General features: G+C 40.8%; 1 protein-coding gene across 2 annotated transcripts in view; it reads right to left on the bottom strand.

Annotated features, from left to right (window-relative positions):
• The window catches only part of STX7 (syntaxin 7), a 32,944-nt gene extending 20,186 nt beyond the window's left edge, over window positions 1-12,758 (bottom strand). The window contains exons 1-3 of one of the 2 annotated variants that reach the window (XM_033055593.2): window positions 12,673-12,757; window positions 9,252-9,478; window positions 6,171-6,311 (exon numbers count right to left, since the gene is read on the bottom strand). In XM_033055593.2, the coding sequence (XP_032911484.1) occupies window positions 6,171-6,252 (82 nt within the window). In that variant the 5' untranslated portion in view covers window positions 6,253-6,311; window positions 9,252-9,478; window positions 12,673-12,757. Of the gene's footprint in view, window positions 1-6,170; window positions 6,312-9,251; window positions 9,479-12,672 lie in introns of both variants that reach the window. The other variant, XM_033055592.2, reaches the window with a different exon arrangement.
• Window positions 12,759-17,949: the final 5,191 nt, after the last annotated feature.

Below are 17,949 nucleotides of genomic sequence, written 5' to 3'. Positions count from 1 at the left end.
CATGAAAACAATTCAGGCTTGAGGTTTTCAGAAATAGGTTATTTCTACAAGAACTGTGAGGTCTATAACTTCACCTCATTGCAAAGACAAACATTTAGAAAAACCCAAATTAAGTAACTTTCTCCTTAGTTTCTCAGTCTTGGAAGAAGTCCACAACATTAAATGTAGAAGGACATAATGGTGCTTAAAATCCCTAAACAACCAGCCTTTTCCTGATTTTATAGAAACTTTATTCTAAATCCAAGAAACCTTCTGGACAACAGCAACAATAATAATATAGAAATGGTTCCACCTGATGTGTTCCCACAAAGTTAAATCTGGTTAACTGCACCTAATTGGAAATTTCTGACAATACCACTGTTAAAAGTCTTAACAAGCTTTACTGAGAGCCTGTTTTCTTTAGAACCACACCTGTACAAAACCACACTTTATATATAGACAAAATAGAATTTTGTTTTCATACAGGCTTTGATTTCAACACCTCAGCGATCTCATTTACTTTTCATGTGCCCATCTGTGCTCTTTTTCAGCCAAGAGCAATCATGCAAACCTGCTGGTGTTTCAAACATAGAGACAGATACAGTTCTCGTGAATGTTTCAGGCTTTTCAGAAGAACATTTTAACTACCTACCAGGCTTAAACCACAACATAAAGGCATCTATCAAAAATCTTAACATTTTTCAGGGTTTAATCCACATTTATGATTTTCTACAGTTGGATAAAGTTACAGGCAAAGCCAAATGATTAATCTGACTCCCATTTTAACAACATTCAGTGAGAATAGTAGCTTATACAAAACTTGAGATGTAAAAGTCATTGAACAAAATTGTTGCCACAGGACAGGTATCACATGATGGAGGGGAACTCTGCTAGCTTAAGCTGACCTTTCAGGAATGTGCTCTATATGAATTGATGCTTATGCTGCCTTAACAAACAGCAAAAGAAGTCAGCAGAAAGCAGAAGAACCTATGAGAAAGTATCTCTCAAAGTCAGGCAGACTCCCTGCTACCATATGTGGATTGTGGCTACTCTATTTTATTTTATTTTATTTCTATTACTTTGCAGCATGCAGAGAATGTGTTTGTTGAGCTGGGCTGATCTCCAGTGTGAATGAACAAGTCAAATACTCTATCAGTGACCCACCGCGCCAGTACTGAGCAAGGGTAGACTATACCATTATTAGGCTTTGCAACCAACTCTGCACAAAGTGCTGACACCACCTGGAGTTGGGAAGCAAAGGAAGGGTAGGGAAGGAATATGAATGCATTACTACAGTTAGTGCAGGTTCTTTAGCTGCTTGATTACTGTTAGCAAACAAAAAACAAAACAAAGTGTTTTAAAAGAAGTGTTTTAAAATCCAAAGACTGGGTATATTTTACCAATATTAGACTTTCTTCTGTGCTCCCAAGCAAAAGGCAGCATTCTAAACTGCTTCTAAATGGCTCCCAAAGCCCAGCTCAAGATGCCAGTGGAGACTTGATAGCAACATATCTAGCCCACACGTTCCTGCTTTTCTTCAGGAACTGCTTCAAGTAGCATGTTTGGTAGCTACAAATAAAATACCAAATACAAAGCAAAACAAAGGCATACTAGCCTGCTTCCTCAATTACCCACACACAGCAGAGTTATTTAAGTATGTGGGGGAGGAAAAAGCATGGCTGGCTATTTCTTGCACAGTTCCTGTCAGAGAGACAAGTCAAATCTTTCCAGCTGAGCAGAAGAGACACCTACTCCTCTAACTGCGTCCTTCCTACATTTGTAACCGTGGAATTGCTCCTGTAGAGGAATGCAACTCCCATTTTTCTCCCTCTTGGGAGTATATTTTAAAATAAAATTATTTACCTCTTTTAACCACACAAAGAGAATCAGTTCTTTAAAGCACAGAAAACTGTCAGACTTCAAAGAACTGCTCATCCTCAGTCCTAAGAAGTCTGAAAGTTATATATTTTAAAGCCTTTAAATTAGGCTTTTTGTTTGTTTTGTTTAATCTACTTTCATCTGTCTTCTTGTTGGAAGATCAGATTTATACAATTGTATGCCCTTCCAAAAGCGAGGGGGAAAAAAAAAAAAATCAAAAAACCCCCCCCCGAACAATCACATATATATTCAATGCACTCATCCTCCCAGGCATATCTCAGTAGGGTAAATGAACGTGCCTGGTAGAAATACAGTTTTGTAAGCAGGTAGAATTTGTTTTGTCACAGAGAAATATATTTTGATAGCTCATCTTGTATCTGTGTATCACACTCATTCCTGGACTATCCAGCTGCTGTAAACAAGCAATCAAGAGGAAATATTTCAAGGAAATATTGAAAGAAGGCATTTAGTTTTGTCTCAAGTTAACAGCACTGCCATTAAGCTGCCAAATAAGTGAGAGTGCTACTTGTGAAACCCAGTTCTAGAACAACTGCTCCTTCAGTAAATAATGATTAAACCATCTTGATAATAGGTTCTCTCTGCAAAGGCCAGACAGGCTGGAGCTTTACATCCTACATACATTCTTCCACATATTCTCTCCTCCATATTCTTGTTCTTCATATTCAGAAAGTTAGGGACAAACCTCAACCACCTTCAAATGCACTGGACTTTTAAAATATGAAATGTAGGTCACCCAGATTTTATAAACTGATACAATATAGGCCTGGAATGAGAAACAGTTACTTTGGACTGGAATCCAGACAGACCATCAAACCTTAACCATCAGTTGCATTCTAGTAAGACATAAATTCAGCAGCTGCCCAAGTCTAGCTCATTATACACTTCTTTGGCTTTATTATTTAAATCCAAAGTTCCCTTAGCTGTTTGCAGATCTGCTTCTCATCACTATTAACAGACCCGAAACCAAACCAGCAAGACATGGTTTGCAGGCATCGCTGACCTCAGCGAGGTTCAGCATACAACACTGCAGCTCATTTGAGCACATGTGATTCAGATTCCCCAGACTTCAGAGCACTGCTCAGTCACATGGATACTCTTAAAAACTCCAAGAGTGGGTTCTGAGAGCCTACGTCTCTCTCTCCTGCTTGAGGCTCTTCAGATGTCAAGAGCAGCCTTAAATTTTGCAACTCCAGCTTCTCAATGAAACAGTTGTAACAAAAGTAATAGAGAAATACCCCACAAACTAGTTCCCTAAATCTCAGCTCGGAGATGTCACTGATAAAACGTGAGTTTCAGGCTGAGGAAAGCAGACTGTTCTCTAGATGTGATTAAGTAATGTCATAATCACTTATTTCTGCAGAAGTGTTGGAAATGTGAAACAAAGCACCAGTTGAGAAGTTTCTATACAGAGAATGTTCTGGGGTTGGGGACCTCAAACACAGGCAGCTGTAAGAGAATCCACAGTACAGACAGCAGCATATGCTGCTTTCCCATTAGCTAGTTCAATTTCAATCTTCAAGGTCCTAAAAAGGACTCACCAACACCCTCTCCTCCGAAGAAACTCAAACAGTTTATAAACAGCATTTATTACAGTAGTTGAACAAAGGTTTGTACAAGGCAGAAGTAATTCACACCTCTCTACATGTCCTCAACAAAACAATCAATGGCATGATTGGATCAACAGGTAAAAAAATCTGTTCTTTAAAGTAAAAAGGCTAACCAAGATGTTACCAAACACAAATGTAGAAAGAACACACCAGAGAACAAACCAAACTGGAAAGAACACTATCTTGCAACTGATATAATCATTGAAGTAGTGTGTTAAACCAGCATAGAGAGGAACTTTCCCAATCAATCAGTAACAGTGGGCTAGATGAACTAGGAAAGAACAAGGGTATTAATAGAACAGCAGCATCCTGCCCATGCATTATGAAGCATTAGGTATTTACTATACATATTTTATCTTGAAAGAAATCAGATTTATTACCTGAAAGATGAGTATGTAATAAGTGAACCTTGAAGAAATACTAAAGATTGTTTGCACCCATGCTACTTCCTATAAACTCTGGTGTATTATGAAATCTTGGCTGCGCTAATATAGTTCTGTATTTCTCCAAGTTAAAGGGCCAGCTTGTAGCTGGAAGAGCCAGTTTCCTTTCAACTAATCTGTATCTCATCTCCATCTCTGTAGCAGTATTCCCACTTTGCTTGCATGTTAGCAGAAGTGTGAACTAGTTTTGAGGTACTTCCTGAAGTAGCCTGGTGATCTGAAATGAAATTCTCTTCCTCTATTAATTTCACTTTGAAAACCAGAGTATCTACACACCTCCAGGTTAACCAAAAATGCAAGTGTGTTGACACCTCTCACAAATGCTTAGCATTTCTGGGCAGAAGTGAAGAACAAAGTCAATTGCTGAGATGGAAACCCATGCATTTAGGGTCAAGATTCCTGTGTCTCTCCCCTTTTCTTCTTAACCAAGATGATAAATTGCAGTCTAAGAGACATGTTCAGCATCTCACTGGCCCTATAGGTGCCTAAGCTTGCAGGTTTCTTCCCATCTGACCTGGAAGTTCCTGCAGCTCACATATTCCAATAGAAAGCTGGACAGGTATTACACATGGGGGAAAAAAAAGCTAGAAAAGAATTCCTAAGTCTTTAGAGGCCTCAGTTCAGGAAGCACATTCATGATGTCCATAGGATCCAGACCCTCATAAAAACTAACAGAACGGACTGCAAGAGTAACTGAGTGGTTACAGTTCAGTCAGATCTACAGAAGAGCAAGGGATGGAATCCAGCTGTGTCCCTATCAGAACTAGAAAAGTGCGTGGCTGAAATTTTTCAGAGCAATGCTCCTGTTTCTGAAGCCATGCAGCTGTGGGGTTAGGAGACATTTGGAGTTGGGTCTTGGCATGGCAGTAGCACCTATCTATTGCTCAGACTTTAGCCATCTAAATTTCAAAATACAAAAGACAGCAGGACTGCAGATAACTCTTCTGGAGTATCTTCTATCTACACATGGGCAGCTTGCTGTTAGCATGCCCTGGGGAAGAAACACAGAAGGAAAAGAAGGGATAGAAGGGAGAAAATGAGATTAAGGAATCACTGAGTCCAGCACAAGATGGTTCATTATGTTTAGCAACTTTCACAATACTTCAATTTCAATCACTGGCTTTATGTTTTCACCTGACAGAACATCTAAATATCTTGGAGCCTCAGTGTCTTTCACAAGTTGGCAGCTGCCTCTGGGAGACCAAGTTAGAAGCCATCACACTGAATTAATTCACTGAGTAGACTTTAGGAAATAAATTATACATAGATTTTTTATAGAGTTGTTTCGTTAACTTTAGATTGTGGAAATACAACCCTGAAGTACAAAAACTTTTCAATAACGCAAAATTGCAATTTTTGTTCCTGTCTGTTGTGATCTTAAATTCTTTCTGGAAGAAAATACAAAATGTAACTGAAAAAATAGGAAAAAACCAATCTGTGCCACTAACCTGTGCTACAAATACCAACTTCCAGAACTCGTCTTGTGAAACAAAGATCAAAATTTTAATAAAAACTGACATACTTTACTGTCCAAAATTCATCTGAAGTTTTAACATTAAAATACTCACTTCTGCATGCACTCTGCACAACATAAAACACATGCACCAAAACTAGCCATGTGTTGTTCATGACTACCTCCCTTCTGATGAACCATGGTCTTTACATAATTTGTGAATCAAGTTGTATTTGCTTCGTATACACACACATTAAAAAGAAAATGGAAAATGGTCGAAAAGGGAAAAAGGATTGAATATACCAACAGCCTAAGTAACCTCTAGCTTGAATACCTCAGTTAGGCAGCTAAAAAATATTAAGTAGCCTGAAACTAAGCACTGGTACATTAATACTTACAGAATCTTATTTACATATATAAGATGTACAAGGGACAAGGGGAAGCTGCAAGGCCACAGCTTCTGTCCCTGTTAAAAAATTCAAGCTTCAGTGAATACTTGATGCAATCCTTGCTCAGCAAACACCTCAAACCACCATCTTAAAGTGCCCTTTAACTGTCAGGGCAAAACTGGTGAATACAGAGTGATACTATCTGCACTTGCCATGGCATATCACTGCTAACCATACACATGAAGAAAGGAAAGGACAAGCTCTGTGGGCTGCCACAAACGTGCCAAATGAATAGGCAGAGTTGGAGTTAATTTCCATGAAGGAATCTGAGAAATTCGCCTTGAATGGGGGGACCACCATTACTAAAATTTTACACAAAACATGCACAAATGCAACTTACAGCATTGTGTGATCTTCTGGATGTTAGAAGTTATGCGTTGGGCTAGTTGATTGGGATCCCCAAAACCTGGTCCGTACGACATGGCTGAGTAGATCTGCTGTCACAGTCATCCACAACAGGAAAATGATAGATACTCTCCACCTACAGAAAACAACAGCTATGTTTTGGTCATTGGTTTATAAAGGTTCCTCATCTTCTAAATGAATACAGGGGAGAAGATTAAAGAAGACTCTATACACGAATGCTTATCCTCTCTGAAAGCACTGTATTTCGAAGACAGAGTTTATTCTTTGTCAAACTTCTTCTGTATTTTCTCCACTGTAATCAGAGTGTAATTTTCATTTCTTGCCATTCCAGAAAAAAAAGATGCATGTTTAATCTGAAAATGCCAAACACTCTGAAGAATTACATCCCAAACCATAACATATATCACCCATCCCACCAGTATAATTCAGTATAAGTAATCATTGGAAAAAAAACCTCAGCAGATATCACACAAGACATCAGAAAAAAGACAGCACCCAGTTTCCTCTAAACAACAATCATTTGCATCAACTTCAGTTATAGTTTAACTCAGTGCTACCTAAGTTCTATGAATTAGCACTTTATCCTGTTTCAGCTGCTGTATTTGTCAATATGAATTCATCTTCCAATAACCTGGGTATCCAAACACATTTTTAGGGGTGTTTTTCCATCCATGCAGACCAAATTCCAGCACAAGCTCATATCCTAAATTGTAATTAACAAGACGTAGATTACCATATCTGTGCAAATCAAAACTGGCAGTTTATCTATTCTACAGTAAGAATGCAGAATAATCAAGAGCATACATATCCAACACAATCCCACAATTTCATCCAGGTTAACTCTCCTGCACATCACCTTCACAGGTTGAACATTTTAACTTCACCACTTCCCTGCATTTCCACTGTTCAATCCAAATCACTTGCCTTCCAAGCAATGTCCTCTTCTCTTGGCCCATCAGCTTCTGGTTAAGAGACATGGCTAAAACTCAGTTTCATGTATAGAGAAAAAGAAAGCACATACTGTGTGGAAAGAAGGAAATGAAAAGGCCAACTGATTTGTCAAGTATCACAGCAGCTGTGCTACAATTTGGAAAGGCAAGCCCTCAAACTTTTTATTAAATACAAGTAATTAACAGTCCTTGTTGCCAAATATTTCCTTTCACCTTTGGAAATGCCTGTATTAACACAGGCAGCAATACCCTGGCTGTTTTAAAACTTGACTGGTTTCATAACATGAAGTGATCTCTAGTGAAGCCAAGACACTGTGCTGGTCCTGACATTGTACATCCCATCAAAACTTCACCAGGGATGTAACTACAGTGATCAGTCCAGTCCTGCTGCCCGGCAGGTAACATCATCTGTGCCTCATGAAAAAGCCGCTGCTACCATGAAGACAAACTCTGCGTGATTTCAAAATGGCTGCTTCACTTCAATCCCAAACCCTGTTTGGAATCTCCAGCCCTGAGGTATCCCCTATTAATGGACAACCTGACTGCAGAAGAGGCGACAGGGTGTGTATTTTCACTCTTCTACTTGCTGCACTATTGCCCTAGAGTCATGACAGCTGTCTGCAGTGTTGTTGCCTGTCTTTGTCTGTACCACATGCAGATTCAAGTTGTTTTGACTTAAGTCTGGAGTCAGCCAGCCAGCCAGCCTAAATCTCACTTATCTGGGCCAAGGCTGGCATTACAACCCTTGATCTTTTTGGAAACTCCAGGCAACATTGCACTGAACTTGTAGTGTACAACCAAACCCACTCAAACTTTACAGCAAATAAATGGTTCTACACCTTGGTGTATTGACTAAGTAAGGAAATCTACCAATTCAGTAAAAAATACAATCATTGGCATAAAAACCAAAGAAACCTTAAAACTAAGTTTGAAAAAGATTTCTCAGAACTGCAGACTGTTTTTTTTAAAGTTACGACTATTTCTAGATACCTTAGTAGAATGCTAACTACAGTGCTACTGACTGAAAAATATTTTAGTTAAATATTATAGTTAATGTTAAAAGTTAATCATATGTTTAATGGTAATGTTAAAATGCCACCGGTAAGGAGAAGAGATGGCAAAAGTCCAAAAAGACCAAGTTATCTTGTGTAGAAACTGAAATAGGTTTTCATGATTGGTTTTTCTTCTTTCACGTTTGTATTCACCAAACAGCTGCCTGTAACACTGTTCTCAGGAATACCTTTACAATCAAGAGAGATACACTGAATATTTCATCCAAGTCTTGACAAAAACAGTTACTGCTTTTCTTTGTCTTGCAAATTGCTACAGCTAACTGTATCTTTAAAGAAGTTACACTCCACTACACTAACAAATGTACAGATTGCTCAACGTATAAGGGTTTTTCAACTTTCTACTACAGACAAACACAACAGATAGCAAAATGTCCAGATGACGGACTGCAAAGTCCACAGGATGTAGTTCAGGTTTTCATCTGCACATGCAGATCTCTGACTGTTGACACAATTCTTTTTATCAATTCACATACTTAAGAACTGAGATGTATAGTAAATTTGTAGGATAGCCATGGTTGTAAACCATGTAAACCAGTAAAGCACAGCTGGTTTACTCCATGCTCATTCTTCTGCTAACAGAACTATTCCTGAGTATTTCAGTAATACAGGTTGGTGACAGAGTAAGGTCTGGGGAACAGACAGAAAGAGGTAAGAGGACAGCCATCAGCTGTAATCACCTCCCAGTCTTCACCACTTTCTCCCCCTAGTTCTCACAGGAACACAGGCATCTGAACCAGATGCACACCCTACTTGCACTCACAACCCCTTCACTTGTTAGTGCTGAGTTACTCAAATTCCTCTGAAAATAACAGATAAGCTGAGCCCTTGGAAGGACAACTGCTAATGACCTAGACAAGGTCAGGGTTTCAACCAGGAAACAAAACAGGCATGCACCAAGCACTTCCCTCCATCCAGGGTGATAGGAGCATTCATCAAGACACTGAATTTCCAAAGACATCACCCCTTTTCACTTTCACAGCATTTAACTACTCTGTTGTGATATAGTTTGGTATGACTGGCTGCACAACTTACAAAACAGGGAAGTTAAAAGCCTGCTGCAGTTTCAGGAAGTACACTTCGCCTTCAAACTGGAACACAGCTGCACTTGTGGTAGTCTTCAATTCCTCTAAAAGTTTCAGTCAGGTGTGAGTTTCTGATTGTACATTTTATCTTCTGTTCAACAACTCTGCCTCTGAATGGGAGTATACTAGTGCCAATTCAGCTCGTCAAGCTACTGTAGAAAGTCCAAGGAACTGAATCTACAGGCACAAATGAAATGAAAAAATCAGAAAGGTTAAATATTAGTTAACACTAACTGAGACAGGACCTCACTGTACATTGAGGGTTTAAAGAATTCAAAGGACTGAATATATTTTTCATAATTTCTGCAGTAACTACTTCCTGTATCACATGGTCACTCTGTACCAAAACAAAAAAATGAACCTTAGTATCAACAAACTTTCTTGAAAGGTGTTTGTCAGGCATGAGAAAAAAATGAATTTAGAGACAAGAAAGTCTGCACATCTAAGCAGCTCCCCAGTATCATTCCTGAAAGTTCTATCAGGATAAAAGGAAACAACATGACAAGCACTACACGTCAGATTCCACAGCAGTCACGCAAATATTTTGAAGACTCCAGTCAGCTACAGTTAATCAGCACCTAATCTATTTTGTATTTTGTAATTTAGATATTTGAAGAATCCTCCTTCTCCCCGAAATCTAGCCCAGATACATTAGGATAAAAACCCTTAAGCAATAGTTTTACTGTTTGAGTAATATTATAGCAATAGGACCTAGCAATATTTACATGGACCCTTAACCTTCAGAAAGCAAAAAGTACATACTGAATTCCATAGAACACTTGAAAATTTAAATCTGATCTGAATTTAAATCTGATTTTATGCCTTTAAGTATCCAGAAACAAGTCATGGGGCTTTCCTTATGGGATGTATTTTTCTTAAATAAAGGTCACAGTAACAAAGTCGCTCCTAAACAATATGCTCTTTCCTTTACAAACTACCTCTCCCCCCAAAAAAAGAGGTGCAAAATTCTTCAAGCAGGATGAAAACACAGGCAAAGGTGAAGAACTGCTGAAAAACTTGGGGAAAAATTTCAGCAAGTCACAGTGTTAGCTACAGAAAAGATAAGGACCTCCTGCTACAGCACCTCAGGGATTCTCGTAAGTGACTCACAGCAATTGAGTAAGATACAGGTGAGCATTAAATCTGTCATTATTTTTGCTAGGGGATGAGGGAGGTTTAATTTTTTCCCGGATATACATATTTTTTCCTTTATACTTTAGCTAAAATATTTAGAGACTGACATTACATTTCCCAGTTTCTCTTTTTACAGTTCCTAATGTGCTGAAATCCTGGTCCACAGGCAACCTGTAGGCCCCCATAACAAAAAAACAACTGTGGAGCATAACAAATATGCAAAGTGGCAGTAAAATTAAATTATTCTTGCCTTCTTAAAAGAAAAGTTTCTAGATTTTTTTTATCCTATAGTTTCAGGTAGAAGTCAAACTTAAATCCACATATGGTAGGAAAAAACAAAGTTTATCTAAAACTGCATCAACACTAATAGAAGAGATGTCAAAAGGTAACTTCCTACCTACTCTGCACAATTCCCTTAGCCTTGCCATGTGAAACCCATCAAAACCAAGCTTGTATCATCTAACAGCTCTATGTTTGGGGTTTTCTGAAATAATTATTAGATTGTGCCACTGGTCAGTGTTTCAGTCATTTTTCCTAAAAATTATTCTGTTGAACAAAGATGCAATTTAAAGCAGTGGTATTTAAACTGCTCAGCATGAAAAACTAGATTACAGAAGCCTGAAATTCTATTAGGCCTAATGCATCACCAACACTTAGCATATATGGATAAAAATTAACATGCTTGCAGTTGTCTGATTCATCCACACTGATATTTATGATGAACTAGGTGAAGGAAGCACATAGTTTTCACAAGCCTAAGAGAACATATTAGTGCTTGGCAAAATGCCTTAAGTAAGAGAATTGTGTTTCCTAGGAGCGCACAATGCATTTAAAGGCTTTATGATGAAGTAAGAAATAGGAAAATGAACACTGGGGACTGGAAATGTGGGGGAAGAGAGGGAATAGGAAGTCTGAAAACGGACCTGAGACGACCACTTCAATGTGTCTAGTTTCTTGTGCAGCTGGTAGGCAAACAACATCTCATAGAAATAAGAAGATGGATGAGAAGCCCGGTATATCTGGTGTGTTGTTTGTTCTCACATGGTACCTTGTTCACATTGAGCCAAGTGCTCAGATCTAGCACTAAAGGAGAAGTTACTTTTGCACAAAATCTGATTGCAACGCATGCCGAGTGTCTCTGAGGCCTACCAGGGTGCTAATGACTACATATAGCTCATGGTCTCTTTTCTTCTCCTCTCTCAAGAGTTTCACTCCAGTGTAAGCCAGCAAGAAGAGTGCTACCTCATATTCTTCTGAGGACTACAAAAGGCATCTTCATGAAGCAAACACAGACACAGGTTATAATGATGTCACCATTCAGCACCACTTTCTTCTAATTTTGACATATTTTAACTCTTTTTTTTGGTCCCCTTCTCTTTCTTTTCCATTAAGAGCAATTGCACAATCCCCAGGCTCCAAGCAGAAGGGCTGCACTGCCGGCAAAGCACAAGCCTGTATAAAGACCCGTCAGGAGGGCTCCACTCACTCTGCTGGCACAGCCCTCTGCCTTTGAGCAGCTTGCGGAGGGGATCGCAGCACAGGAGCACATTGCTTCTGGCCAAGTATCCTGAGATTTTATCACTGGGCTTCTTCGACTAGGATGTGGTGCCCTGCACTGCATGCAAAGCGGAGTGAAACCTTCCACGGAACTGCTGAGTTCCAAGAAGCGCCCATTCCCGATGCAGCGGCGAGTGATTCACCAGGCAAACAGCGATAACGCCGGGCCGGGGGCCGGCGCGCCAGGCCCGGCTCACTGTTTACATCGGCTTTACATTCACTTTTATAATGTCCCCTCCTCCCGCTGACATGCTCACCTCGGACCGGGAACAGCAAGGGGAGCATTTCCACAAGCCGGGAGTGCCCGTCCTACCCTCTAGTTCCCCACCAGCTACTATAAAACACCGGCTGTAGGCCCCGACCCTCCCCCGAGAGCATCGCCAAGCCCACAGCCCCGGTACCGTGGGTGCCACAGGGAAGGGTGCGGGGAAAGGAGCTGAGGCTGACACGACCGACCGCGCTCCAGCACCACGCTCCCCTCACGGCCCCGGCCCCGCCACCCCCGCCTCACCCACAGCCGCCCTGCCGCCCCACGGCCGGGCACGGGGGCGCGGCCCCGGCCCCAGGCAGGCCCTCCCCCGCCTGACAGCCCCTTCCCGGCCGGCCGGACACCGCCCTGTCCCCCCAGCCTGCGGCAGACGGCACCCCCGGCGCCCCAGCGGAGCTGCCGCGGCTCTTACCCGGCCCCGGCGAACCTGCTCCCAGGGGTGCGGCGGGGGGCGGCGGCGGTGCAGGGCGTGGAAGGGCGGGCCGGGCCGGGGCCTGCCCGCCCCGCCGTGACGGGAGAGGCGGGAGGAGGCTGCGAGAGCGGGGCCGGGCGGTCCCTGACGGGCGGCTCCGCCCGGGCCTGCGGGGGAAGCGTGCTGCTGACGGGCCCCAGGGGCTGCCCAGGGGAACGGGGCACCCCCGCAGCCGCAGCCCTATAGAATGAAAAAAGTGAGGATGAGGGGTGGGGAGAGTGTCATCTAGCGAAAAGATGCTATTGCATCCGGAAGCAGGGAGAAAACATGGGCAAGGATACAATATTATTGACGTTACTATGTTAATAGGCTGCTTTGCCAGCATGTGTCATTTCTTCTCTAAAGGGGAATGCACAATTCAAAGAGAGTGAGTGGGAAGTTGTAGATCTCTTTAGAGGTGCCTTTGAATGCAGAAATACACAATATACAGCTGGGAGAAGGGGCAAGCGATGCCACGAGCGCGAAAAATGAAGGATCCATTGACATGGCACCGCTACCGGGCTCGGGAGGACAGGGAGGATGCGGTAGCCACAGCACGAGGGCTGCTCCTGGCCCAGCTGCCTGAGAAGTGACAGCCAAGCCTCCAGCCTGCCTGCACAGCATGTGAAGCATTCCTGCATCCTCCCCACTTCTTCAAAGGGACAATGACAGGGTCGAACGCTCCCCAGAGCCCCGGGGCTGAGCTGCGTCGTCTGCAGAATGCCCCCGTGCGCATTGAATTCCGGTTGCTGGGAATGCCGCCTCCTCCACACAGCCCAGCCTCGCCTGAGGAAGAACTGAACTAGGAAGTGCAGGTTTAATTCTGCATCATCATAGATCTTGGTAGTTGCTAAGATCTAGAAATAGCTAAAGCAGTGGAAAACTTACTAGGATCCTAACCCAATAACAGAGAAGTCTAATAAACTGCAAACACAATGGAGTGTTATATTAAAGGTCTGAAACAGGCAAGACTACCCTTTACCTTACATGCATGCTTCTTGCGGGGTCTCAAAGCATGCTGAAAGGAGAGACAACATAGACTCCGAGACTTGTATGCCTACACAGAGTTCTTGTGTTAATTGATGGTTGGAACTGTCATTTTCTAACTTTCATGAATTGAAGTTACTGAGGAAAAAAGCCATTCTGATATGCCTTTTTGCTGCAGGAATGCTGTATACATAGTCAATCTATTTTTACCAGGCTATTTTTATTAGTGATGATTTTGGCATTGCTACGTGTGCGGGTGTTTCCCCCATGATCCCACTAGGTGGTGCACTAATGAGAGTATAATGCACATCCCTTCCAAATTAAGGGCCTGCCTTGATTATCTCTGTCACTCCAGCTTTATGAAACTTCAGCAGAGATCACTGTCAGTTTTCCTCCAGAAAACGCTACATCTTTCGCTATACGATTTCAAAAATGTATTTCTCTTTAAAAAAAGGACCCTTCATCAGTGAGAATACTTTTGCTGCAGATCACAACCCAGTCACTTTTGTTTTAGGCTTAGGTAAAACCCAGTCATGGCCGATCTATGCTCATTCTCATTCTACGGAAACAAGGTGTCCAAATGCTTTCCTATTGAAGCTCTGTGCTTATGAAGAAAATCCTGCTCCACGCTTGCTGTTAGCTCACTTATCATAAGTACCCACCTTTTACTGTTAAATGTCTCAAAGTCATATGATTATTTAAAGTAACCAGTTGAAGAATAATATGAAAGTCTGAGAGGGAAAAATGGATTATAAAACAAGCTTTTCAATAAAATATCTGTACTATAAAAATACCTTAATAGCCTTTGTAATAGAATCATAAAATAATTATGAATGTACAGTTATTAGATTATTGATCGTATTTATTGATCAGAACTGCTAAGAGCACAGTATGTCCTGAGAATATTTTTGTTAACTCCTACAGAAAAACTATTAACTGGGAGAACATGCCGTGTTTCACCCTTTTGAATAAAATAGGAAGATTCCTTCAGTTTCCTATTCTAGCAATGGTGCATGGACATTGTAAAGAAGCCATGTCTAAGTGTTATCTGTGATGCTGATCCGTTTGTGCCTCTAAATGCATTCCATTGGCTTCTTTCTAGAGCTCTCACACCAGCATTACCTGGGGATTGAGTGAAGAATCGTTATTCACCTACCTACCTATCCTGTTTCTTGTGGAACATAATCAGATTTCGAATGACTGAATTAAATGGGGAAAGCTCTGGGCAAAGAAAAGGGGGAATGTTGAGCCCCCACTATGCACAGTCACTGCGTACCATGGAGGATGCTCTGGATATTTACTGACTGAAGGTCAGAGTGTTTACCATTTATATTCTTGTCATATGTGTAAAACTGAAATGAAAGTATGTCCTGTTTGGGGATCCATGCCCAGTATGTTGTATAACTTATGAAAGAGTTGGAAGTTAAGCCACACTAACATAGTGTGATTTTGAAAAACAGCACCTTCTTCCTAGCCCAGTATCCAAATCAGGACTCACCTTCCTGACTGTATTTCTGCCTCCCACTTCCTGCTCCTGCCCTGGGCCCTAATGAGCAGACACACACCCAGCAGCATGGGTGGCACAAGCTCCAGGGCCACCAGTGACGCAGAAACGAGGAACTTATTTCCATGCATCTCCCTGGGCCAGCACAGTGCATGATGAAATGAAGGGGAGCAGCCCAGCCCTGGCCTCATGTTCTTGATGAGTGTCCTTTTCCAAGGCATGAGTAGTGCGTAAGCTATGCGTTATTTACCATATGGGCCAATTTCATTCTCTGCTATCACATCTCACTTGCGTACCTCTAGCTTTACAGAGGAAGAGTAATGTTTTCAGTATTTGGCAGAGTCTGGCAGAGCTTCCCAGACAGTCATTACTGATGCATTCCACCATCAGCAAGAATTCCTGTTATTATCGTTGTCATCTCTGTTTGCTAATTTGATCAAAATATCCATTCCAAAGCCTGAAATGAGATTAAGTTCTTATACCCAGTCCTGTACATAATTATGATGGATGATGGTTTCCAGCTTGAACATATTTATGGGTTATACTGCAGAACCTGTAAAAACTCTTTATTAAAAAAAAAAAAAAAAAAAAAAAAAAAGCATTGACCAATTGCATGCTATTTAGGCTGGCACTTGCTCACAGTTATTCCCGATATTGATAATGTTTCCTACAAAAAAAAAAAAAAAAAGAGAAAAAATTTCACTATCAACTTATTTTCAAATCTTTCTTGGCCTAACAGTCTAATTTTCAGACATATTATACTTTCCTCTGCAGTAGTGAAATGAGCTGACATTATTATTTCAGAGGCCAATGTTTAATTAAGTAGTACCTGAAAATACGTAATTTCTCTAACTTCAGACAGACCACTTTGAAACAATGAACATTTATAAAAGGCATAAAATGAAACATCATTATTTTGTTCAGATATAGAAATACAAGCCTACAGAAGAAAAAAATATTAAAATTAAAAGAATCTATGCAAGTTCAACAAGTTCAGCAACTAGCTCTGATAGAACCCAATAGGTCTTCATTTGGAAAATCACATCATTGTTAAGCAATTAATGCTCATTATTTTACAGCTCACCATCATCTGTGTTCTCCTCTTAATTTTCAATTCATAATCACCTTAATTTTTTCTGCAACCATGCAAAATAAAAGAAGAAACTCACACAAAGGGATCCTGACAGAATTTGTCTAAGTAAACCAAACAGACATCAAAGGTAAGAGGACACACAGCAGAGCTATAAAAGTGAGGAAAATGTTGTTTAATGATATTTCCAAAATGCAGTGTCAGAAAATCAGGAAATCTTGGCTACTCCCAGAATTTTAGCAGTATTTCCTCCTCACTTACCTGCTCTGCCATTGCTACTGTATGCATCAGTACTCTGGGTTCTGCTTTTGCCTTTCTCCACCATTCCAGCCTGCAGTTTAGTCAAAAAAAGAGATCTAGCAACAATCAATATTATGGCACAGTTCTCACATAGCAGCATAGATGGTGGTCACCCACCGAGGGACGACTAAAGCTCATCCACTTCCACAGAAGAAACTTATAAAAGCAGATTATGCAAAGGGACTCAAAAAAAAAAAAAAAAGGAAAAAAAAGTGACTAATGGACTGCATCCATGGCATATATCCTCTGTAATCTGTTGATGACCGGTATAAAGCATCTCAAAAAACGATTAGTAACTTTGTGGATGTTCCCTTTCTCAATAGCCTTGGCTGCAGTGAGTTCAGAGCAAAAGGTGTACATGTTAAAAAATGTGTCAATGATGTTAAGCTGCCCCTAGGACATGACTCAGTTTGAGGCTTGCAGATTTCTGTACAGCTAAATGTCAAAACTTCTGTTATGTGCCTTTCTTAAGACTGATGTCCCACAGAGAAACGTTTAGTATCATTTTAGATGCCCAGATGTGTCTCACCTGTGTAGGCATCTCAGGTTCCTTATTACACCTTAGGTGGCATTTGGCAAATGATTCAAATTTTCTGAATAGCCACTGACCACTACAGCTGGAACTTTAACAGCCATTCCAACTGTACCTAATCAGAACTTAGACACTTACCAGAATTACAAATCCCTACTTATAAATTTAAGAGTATTAAGCTCAAAACTCATCCCACAGTCTAGGTCTTCCAGTGTGTACCACAGCTTTCCTATGTATTTCTGTGGTAATTCGGCACAAGAACTTCTATAAGAATTCTATTCTGCGCTTTACTCTTCAGCCTGATCCTGTGGGTTTGGTAACCTTATTATAGAAAATCTGCAACTATATGCAGTATGGGACAGGTTTTTACCTTCTGCTGCAGCATGAATAGACAGTAGAAGCAGCTTTGGCTTCTGTTCCAAGAAACAATGAATATTAATCTAGCAAACTGGGAGGACAGTTGTGGAGAATGAAGAAGGATTGAATTAAACTCCAACTGCAAGCACAGGGCTTCCTAAAAGTTGCAGTTTAAAACCACGAAAATTTTGTGATCACTCTCTATTCAGGAAATCCCAAAAATATAAAATAAGCCCTCTTTCTTGTCTCTTTCCTCCAGATATTTGCTCTAATTTCAAATGTTTTGAATACCAATATTTTTTCTCTGACCAGAGTTTTAACCTTATGGACAAAACAAAAAAGGATTTGAAATAAACAGATGTCAAAACAGATTACATCATCTCAAAGTTGGGACTAATTTGTACTAGGAAAGGAAACTCTTCTTGACGTTAAAAAAAATAAAGATAAAACAGAGGGGAAAGAGTTTTA

Source organism: Catharus ustulatus, chromosome 3 (genome assembly GCF_009819885.2).
Source record: "Catharus ustulatus isolate bCatUst1 chromosome 3, bCatUst1.pri.v2, whole genome shotgun sequence".
Taxonomy (NCBI): domain Eukaryota; kingdom Metazoa; phylum Chordata; class Aves; order Passeriformes; family Turdidae; genus Catharus; species Catharus ustulatus.
Note: the sequence above shows the minus strand (reverse complement) of the source record. Positions and strands in the feature narration are given on the sequence as shown.